This window comes from Triplophysa rosa, unplaced genomic scaffold (genome assembly GCF_024868665.1).
Source record: "Triplophysa rosa unplaced genomic scaffold, Trosa_1v2 scaffold534, whole genome shotgun sequence".
In the NCBI taxonomy this organism is placed as follows: domain Eukaryota; kingdom Metazoa; phylum Chordata; class Actinopteri; order Cypriniformes; family Nemacheilidae; genus Triplophysa; species Triplophysa rosa.
Genome location: NW_026634546.1, coordinates 4,756 through 13,409, shown reverse-complemented (window position 1 = coordinate 13,409; position 8,654 = coordinate 4,756). Strand labels below are relative to the sequence as shown.

Sequence of the window (8,654 nt, the reverse complement as noted above, 5' to 3'; positions counted from 1 at the left end):
TGGTGGACGATGTCTTTACTGTGCAGATGAAGCAAACCTTCACACATCCCAGTGATGATCGTGGCTCTCACTGCTGGAGTCAACTGAAGATACAAAAATACAAGAATTTTTTTGCATTGCATCTCCACCATAAAATACAAGTCAAGACAAGATTTTATGTCTGCTAAATTTCTGCATGTGCTATCGCCTAAAACAGACAGATATCAAGAATGTTATTTTTCTTTTGGATTTGCTTTTTAAAGGAAAGGTTCATTGTCTCAATTGTCTCAATTGCAAAGAATGTCTTAAGACACAAGTCTAATAATATGCAGTTCCGCATATTTAAAGTGGATGTAACATGCTATGTCATGCATTCTGACGTCTGTTGAAAGTGCTGGCTTCTCATGCTTAACACGGTCAACTTGTTCAAAAACAAGTTGGACGTGTGACGTAGTATTTCTGTGCTTGATACACTCCCCCAGCACACCAACTTGTTTAGGAAAGTTTTTTGTTTTGTATTGTAACAGGGATCCTATTCCTTTTATAGGGCAATTCTCCCAGAAAAGCACAGCAAGGCGAAAGAAAGAGCCCGCCCACGCGCCAACCGACGAACGAGACCCGATTGCCATCAAGATTGTCTGCGCTGCGTTAAGATTGTCTGCGCTGCGCTGCAGATCGTTACTCTTGCGAGAGTGAAGTTTAGGTGTGTTTGTTTGTTCACAGCATTTCAGTGATGGATGTTATATAAACGGTGGACGTAAAGCTGGATTTGGAGATCGTTTGAAACTGACAGATGGCGTGGTCCCAGTCATAAAAGATGCCGGACATGAACTGCACGCGGTAAGTCAAAGTAAGTCATATGTCTGTGTTTTGTTGACAATCGGCGCGTTACGTGCATAATTGTGTGCTCGTGCTGTTGTGTGCTCTTGCTTTTATAAATTTGATCAAACTAAATACTCTTCGAAGATACGACGTATGCAATACTGAATATGTACTCAAGATTAATATGAGATTGGCAGAAATTGAGTGTGTTACCCGATCTTTAAACTTTTGCAAAACATATAGTGAAACTGGAGTAAATTGCAACTTCAAATCGCAATTTTGTCTCATACAAGCCATTACATAGTAGAGCATTACACAGACTAGAAATATAGCCCATATTTTGGGTGAGTTGGTCTTATTACCAGTATTTTGGAGCTTTGTGTTTTAAAGATGGTCGTCTCAAGATCTTCCCCAAAGATGAATTCCAAAGGAATGTTCCACTTTGCGTCTTTGATCCAAGGGTCACCAAGAAGGTTCACCACGTTAGGGTGCCGAGCATTTCTGGGGTTAAAACATCCGGTGATGTGGTTATGAATTGACTTCAGTAAAATAAAAGTCATAACAATAAAGCAAATGCTATTAATCCATACATACTTATATACTTTGCATTCTCTTTCCAGCTCATATTTGTTGATGAGACCTACAGGGACTCTCTTCAGAGCAGCCCATGAGTCTCCAAACTTCTCTTTATATACTTTCCCAAAGCAGCCTTGAGCCAGTGTTTGTGTGGAGTACGCCATCTAGTGGTGATGTGACAGATAGCTTTCTCGCTGTCGACAGACAATGAAGTAAATTTGTCAGTAAAATATTTTGGAAATCGTTTGTTTGTTAGTTCCCATAAAAAAAATGCGGTTTCAAAACCGTATATATTTTCCATTTATTAAATATTTTTCCACATGTAAAAAAATCGAAAGATTGATAAAAAATATAAGATGGTTTTTCATTACAATTAATATTGTGTTGTTATAAAATATGTCATGAAACAAAGGTTTTAGTTAAGTTATTTTATATTTACTTACCGCTGTTTTTGATCGTCGAGCACCTGAAACTTGTGAAAGTAAACCCAGAGTTACGAGGATCTATTGAGGTAGGCAGGTAAGATCCACCCACTGTGAGCAATGAAAACTAAAACTGTGACAAATGATCTGAGATGCATTCCAACACATGAGACGTAAACGCACACAAAAACACGATCATATTAAATAATATATAAAGTAAATAAAGAAAATATGAGTAAATATAAGTAGCCTAAATCAATTTTAAAATAGACTGCTCCTCTTTTTAATTTGAAGCAAATAGTTAACTTTAGAAACTGCTGGTTTTCCACAATTATTCTTTTTTTTTCACTACTATTTTTATGGATTTATTTGCTAGACTACCGAGTGTGAAAAAAAAGTGTGAAAACATTTACTTTTTTTGTGTGTGAAACCATTACTCATAGGACACTGCACGTGACGTCATTAGCCTTTTTCACATTTCCGATTTTTTGGTGAGATGGGTGATCATATTTATTTGGGTGATAGCCACCATCGATACCACTAATTTAAATTAACCCCTAACACTTTTTATTATTGTTATTATTTATTTATTATTATTATCACAAAATGTTTATTTTGGCTGTTACTAGGATAATGCGTAAATTCGAATTATTTATGCAAATGTAAAAATGGAAAATAATTTATGTAGGAATACATTGTCTTTAATTTAACGTGAGCTTCAGCTAGAAATATATTTAACTTAAAAGTGAATTATTTAAAGTTCTTGTCCTGGAAAATACATTGAAGGTCATATTCACTGGCCTATGTAATGTACTTGTATGTGCACTAATACTTTCATGTATTGATTAATCTTGGCTGACTTTTCACGTAAAAGAGTTTACCTTTATAAACGGGTTGATGACACACAGTGTGCTGAAATCAACCAGGAACTGGGATTTTTTCTGCTAATGAACTAAAAACGCACCGTTTCAACAGCAGGCCTATTTTAACAGTAGGAACATCTGCACATGCCTTAAGCAAGAAACAAATATGTTGCTGGTTGACAGATATGGAAAGTTTGAAACCTGAAAAAAGGGACATCGGCAGACTTACTGTCACGATCCCAGTCCGTGTTTCCCCTGTGTTGGTGAACTTTTCTGTCACTTCCTGTTCTGTGCCATGTTTTGTAGTCCTTTGTAGTTTTTAGTGTTAATTAGTTCCTCCAGGTGTGTCTTGTTAGTTTCTATGTATTTAAGCCCTAGTGTTTCCTTTGTTTGGTGTCGGTCTTTGTTTCATGCTTTGTTTTTGTGCCGCCTATGTTCCGTGGTTTACCTTGGTTTGTTTTATCTTATCTTATATTATTTTCAATAAATCTGCACTGCACTTGGATCCGCTTCTCTGCCTGGTTTCTCGTCGTCACACTTACATGGAATCTCATCCTATAGAAGTTATAATGAACTTCCACAGAATTGCAAATGGAATGTCATTCATATAACATTTTTGTACTCATAAAACTCTTTTTGTATCTTTGTTATACAAATAAGTAGTATAATCATATACCTTGTGTCAAAAGTTTGATTGATTTATGACCCCGTCTGTCAACCAGTCACTCAAATGGTGACTTTTATGACCTGTCAATCTTGTTGACATTTATGTTTTATGGCTGTTGTTGGGGGCTCCTCTGTCCCCCACCCTTCCTTCAGTGGGGCTTACTACACACCCCCCTCATCAAAAAAGTGTGTTTTTCAGCCTGTTTGATTTTACTATAGTCTATTTGTGAAAGACGGTGGTGTTTGTAAATTAGAGAGAGATCAAATAAATATGTATGTGGGTTTTTCTTCTAAGAGTGAGTTGTTTCCTTGTTGTATGGCTTTTATCGTGCAAATGAGTGAATTGAGACTTGAGGTTTGCAATCTTATCAAAGTGTGACTGCCCCCCTACTATCCCAGGCAAGTCATTTTGACCTGTCAATCAAATTAGGCTGGATTCTTTATGATCTGTCAGTCTTGTTTGACAGATTATATTTTATGACCGTGTTGTTGTACCCCCTGTAGTTCTCTGTCTATCCCCTGGCCTGACAACTGTTCTCACATTACGGTGTGAAACCTGACGGGTGTGTTTTTGAATGAGAGATTTAAAGTTAATGTTTATGTATGTGAGGTTTTCTTCTAAGAGAGAGTTGTCGTGTTCAGCCTTTTATCTGACAAATGATTATTGTGTTTGGGTCAGCATTTATATAATTGTGGCATAAACTACATTTGATTCATGTAACATGTTGTTAAACATTTTGCAAAATGCTCTGACAAAGTTTTAGTCAATAAGAGTCATCAAAGATTTCATTTATGGTTTTTACCATACTCTTGATTTCCTTCTGCATGGATGGGTGTCTACGATCTGGTGTGAAGGAAAATCTTTAATGTTCGTGTTAGTGACTCTTTTTGATCTTTTTGGCATTAAAAATCAAACATCTGGTTTAGGGTTAAACTTTTTAAAACCAGGAATAAGAAAAAAACTAGTAAATATCTTCATCTTCACTTTGTTTAGTTCTACACTGTTTTATTTCATGAATGTTTCGTTTCAGATGATATCTCAAGATCTACAAGAAGGAAAGTACTATCCCCTAGTTTATTTCTAACCCTAGGTTAAAATACAATTGTTTAGCACTCATTTCAAAAGATTGACTACCATATTCTTTAAAAAACGTAGAACAGTCAAATAACTTCTTCGCATCACAACGGTGGGGTTTTAAATGTAGCTTCTGTTAAAAGAGTTGGAGCTAAGGATGTGTTTATGGTAGTTTTTTGGGGGACTCAAACACCCCCGCATCCACTTTTCACAGCTTAACTCATGGATCCATACTGAATGATAGGAATGAATGAATAGGAGGTGGGCATGTTAAGGAGATTTTTGTTCTTGAAGGGATGTCGACTATACGGAGACATGAAGAAGCATTTTACTGTATCATTGTCCACATCATCATTGTCATTTTATTTGGGGGGGGCAATACAAACTATCTTTAATAAATACACACAAAAATAGTGCACATCTAAAAAATGTAGGAAGGAAACAACATGATCCCCAATTTTTATTTATTTATACAAGCCAACATATGACATCCAGTTTCCTTGACAATTAAGAATTTTTGGATATTTGCACTTTCTCATACTTAATGATTCTTCCTCCCTTTGTGATGATCTCTTTATATTCCATAGCTCCTTTCTCCTCATTGTAACGTTCCTGCGTCACTTTGCCAGTCTCTGGAAGGGGGCAAGGAAATGACATCAGAGACATCTGATTGTTCAAACCCGCTCCTTTTAACGGGACTACTGCCTTTCCCATTTCCCTCTGTTGTGGTGGATCCATTCGATAATTTACCACAGGAGGTTTCCTGACCTCCATCCTTGGTGGCGCGGGTGCTTGCAAACCCCACCTTTGATTTCCTCTTATTTCATTTCCCTGCGTTACGGTGACGTCTCTCGGTTTGATGTCCGTTTGTGAAGCTGAAGCAGCTCTCCTGATGTCTAAAATGACTTCAGCCATAGAAGCTCTGTAAAATGGATTGTTCCCCACCATCCGGGACACTGGAATACAGTATGGATGATCTTTTAAAGTTTCTTGAATTTTGCCGGCACACACGTATTGGGTGGGTAACCTGATTCGGGCACAGAGTTCAGCAATGACTTTACCCATAGCCCAAACATCTGAACGCTTGTCACGAACTCCATTCATCTGCAGGATCTCTGGAGCAGAGTACGCTTCATTGCCCATATTTGCCGCGGAGCTCAGTCCATTTTTTGTGAACTTTGCCAGACCCAAATCAATGATCACAGCACGATGGGTTTGATGCTCAACCTAAAATAGAGGGAAGCAGCAAGTTGTCATGGTGACCCCCCAAAAAATCTCAAATTGTGTATATTAAGATGTTTCTGACGTCTCATTTTCATACAGTATGTCATTGCAACATGAACTAAAGCATTTCTCATCACAAAATTCCCAAGATAAAATGATCTACACTACCAATCATTTTACTGATTTCAATTTCAATTTTATACTGTTGTTGTGTGCCAACATTTTCTAATTTCTTTCTTCTCAGGAAATCCAGGGAAAACATCTAATACAAAGTCTGGCTCACCATGATGTTGTCTGGTTTGAGGTCTTGGTGGACGATGTCTTTACTGTGTAGATAAAGCAAACCTTCACACATCCCAGTGATGATTGTGGCTCTCACTGCGTTAGTCAGCTAAAAATACACGAACAATATGGTTTTGTTGAACATCCACAAATGCAAAAAATAGACAGAAAGAATTCTTATTAATTTAAGAATGCTTATTTGATTTTGCTACATAGTTCTTAATGGTCTGCGTCACAAGAGCCAAATGTACAGTAAATAACACTTAAAATGGCTGGAATGGGATTGCAAACATGGCAACCGATAGAGCAACTCAAAGTTTCTTAGACAAGAACTATAGTATGGCTTCAGAAAAATAAGTATATTTCAAGTTCAAGTATATTTTTACATAAAGTGTACTTTATGTAGTAAAAATACTAATATTTAGTATACTTTCAATAAGTCAAGAACACTTACATTTGAAGTGTTTTTCTGGGAGGTACATAAAAATAGACTGAAAGTATACTTTCAATTTTTTTGTTAAAAAAGGAATACTAATAGCACACTGGAACAAACTTCTTTTTTGTAAGGGTGTAGTGCACACTAATAATAAAACAGGAGATTAATTACAAAATGTTTTTTTGTTGTTGTTGTTGAGACGTTCCTTGGGGCTGTGTCGGACACACAATTACCTGTATTTTGGAAATTTGTGTTTTAAAGATGGTTGTTTCAAGATCTTCCCCGAAGATAAATTCTAAAGGAATGTTCCACTTCGAGTCTTTGATCCAAGGGTCACCAAGAAGCTTCACCACATTAGGATGCCGAGCATTACTGGGGTTAAACATCCAGCGTTATAGTGAGTTCAGTAAGATAAAAGTCATAAGAATAAATATGTTTTATAAATCTGTACATACTGATATACTCTGCATTCTCTTTCCAGCTCTTGTCTGTTGATGAGACCTACATGAACTCTCTTCAAAGCAGCCCACGAGTCTCCAAACTTCTCCTTATATATTTTCCCAAAGCAGCCCTTAGCCAGTGTTTGTGTACAGTACGCCATCTATGTTGAAAGAAAATCCCAACCCAGAACATAACATACAGCCATGTGGATGACAAAATGTGTTATTATGATCTTTTAACTTTTTCAAAATGACAAAGTTTGTGAGTTTTGTTGAAGTCAAACAGATGTTCTGTTATGATATGAAAGCAGCAGTAACACCTTTGGCAAAACCTTTGGTTAAGTCTCTACATGCTGTTGGAAAAAATGTTGTCAAACTGGATCTGGATTGCCAAAGAAACCACAATTCTTTCTCACACTCAATAAAATCAAGTTGTCCGTAAACATATTGTTCAAGACATGTTCATTATAGCCTATATAAATCCTACCCACCTCCCCACTAAAAAAAACCCAGACAAGTTTTATTATGTTTCCGCCCATATCCTCTGTAAAGCATGACAAGCATTCATAACAAATGTCTGATTGACGAAAGATGTGGTTCTTCAATAAATTGTAGCTATTGTCATCTATGTCATGATTACTGCCATCAAACATGGACCTTTATAACAACATAAAACAACACAAATCTACACAACACAGTCTGACAAGAACTTAAATGCGCTTACCTGTATAAGTAGGTTACTTGAATGATGACGCTGAATGTGCTTAGAGAAATCAGAAACTTTATTTCCTGCTTAATGACTTCATGTATGACCACACCTCTGTATTTCAATAGAGCACATCTGTCAGTGACATAAGCAGAAATAAACAAAAGTGTTGCTGCTTGACAGAAAGAGGAAATCTCTGAGACCTATAAGATTTGAGAAAAGTTGTTAATGTCCACTTAAATGTTGCACTTAAATAAAGTGACTAAACTACTACATTGCTCGAGACGCTTAATGAATGTTTGCTGGAAAGTCCTGATTTATTCAAATCGGTAACTCAGTAAATGATAACGAACACACTCTTTGGTATGAAATTATATTTACACGGACCGTGTTCAGACTACTTTATTAGATCACATATTAGAGGTCTGAAGAAAACTCCACACCCCCTTTCAAGTCAGAACAAGACAGATGTTATTGTTGTATAGGTGTCAAGAATACACCATTAATGAACCGAATCCTTTGGATTAATCACCGCATGAGGATTTTACAGTACATTATGCTATGTTTAATTTCCATTTCCATCGAATAATTTAACTGATGCTTTCATCTACAATTATGCTTCCAGAATAACATAAACACTGCTATAATACACAGTTGACAAAGATTGTTCAGCCAAGAGAAGAAAGGAAATAGTAAAAACACGAGACTATTATATATTATGTTAAGCTATATTATTTCACTGTGTATTATATTATAATATACCCGGGTTACAATTCAGTTCTAAGGTAGGATACACAAAACGTAATCAAATTTGACCACACAAACTCATGTTATCTTTGTGCGTTTACGTTGCACAATATAGAACAACCAACAGATGGCACTGTTGTACTAAACGGTATATTTTTATACGCGCATAAATCATTTTTTAATAAACGCGCATAAAGTAATGCGTGAGTGTGGAGAAACATTGATAAAAATGTAATTTTCGCTTTTGAAAAATCATGTACATTTTTTACAATGCATTTTAATAGTAGCCTATACAGTGTGGATCTTTATTGTATAGTGGAACACGTTGCTTTCAGGTTTAGGCTTCAACTGTTAAACTCTTATGATGCATGCTTTATATCTAAAAGATGCTGCATGTCTATTAATATATATATATA

At 36.2% G+C, this 8,654-nt stretch overlaps 1 protein-coding gene and 1 long non-coding RNA gene across 6 annotated transcripts; one reads left to right on the top strand and one right to left on the bottom strand.

Annotated features, from left to right (window-relative positions):
- LOC130551005 (serine/threonine-protein kinase Nek6-like) lies at positions 1 to 7,768 on the bottom strand. Of its 4 annotated transcripts, XM_057328542.1 has the most exons (8): positions 6,801 to 7,503; positions 6,579 to 6,717; positions 5,911 to 6,018; positions 2,892 to 5,630; positions 1,821 to 1,910; positions 1,396 to 1,571; positions 1,164 to 1,302; positions 1 to 83 (listed from the first exon to the last, which is right to left on the bottom strand). In XM_057328542.1, the coding sequence occupies exons 1-4, from the start codon at positions 6,944 to 6,946 to the stop codon at positions 4,911 to 4,913; spliced, it is 1,113 nt and encodes a 370-aa protein (XP_057184525.1). In that variant the 5' UTR covers positions 6,947 to 7,503; the 3' UTR covers positions 1 to 83; positions 1,164 to 1,302; positions 1,396 to 1,571; positions 1,821 to 1,910; positions 2,892 to 4,910. The 4 variants fall into 4 exon arrangements, with proteins under 4 accessions (XP_057184525.1, XP_057184526.1, XP_057184524.1 ...); XM_057328543.1 differs by adding an exon at positions 7,510 to 7,768 and having other exon boundaries at positions 1,396 to 5,630; positions 6,801 to 6,946; XM_057328541.1 differs by having other exon boundaries at positions 1,821 to 5,630.
- Positions 114 to 6,941, top strand: LOC130551006 (uncharacterized). 2 transcript variants are annotated; one of them, XR_008962522.1, is made up of 3 exons: positions 114 to 829; positions 6,607 to 6,742; positions 6,827 to 6,941. It is a non-coding gene; the product is annotated as an uncharacterized LOC130551006 (long non-coding RNA). The 2 variants fall into 2 exon arrangements; XR_008962521.1 differs by having other exon boundaries at positions 120 to 819.
- Positions 7,769 to 8,654: the final 886 nt, after the last annotated feature.

What these genes read in the sequence shown, in the direction of transcription:
- LOC130551005 (XM_057328543.1), bottom strand. Translation starts at nt 6,946, where the DNA reads ATGGCGTACTGTACACAAACACTGGCTAAGGGCTGCTTTGGGAAAATA. An exon ending in CACAAATTTCCAAAATACAG is followed by an intron (nt 6,019 to 6,578) that starts GTAATTGTGTGT and finishes GTGTATTTTTAG; the next exon opens with CTGACTAACGCAGTGAGAGC. An exon ending in TCAAACCAGACAACATCATG is followed by an intron (nt 5,631 to 5,910) that starts GTGAGCCAGACT and finishes CCTCTATTTTAG; the next exon opens with GTTGAGCATCAAACCCATCG.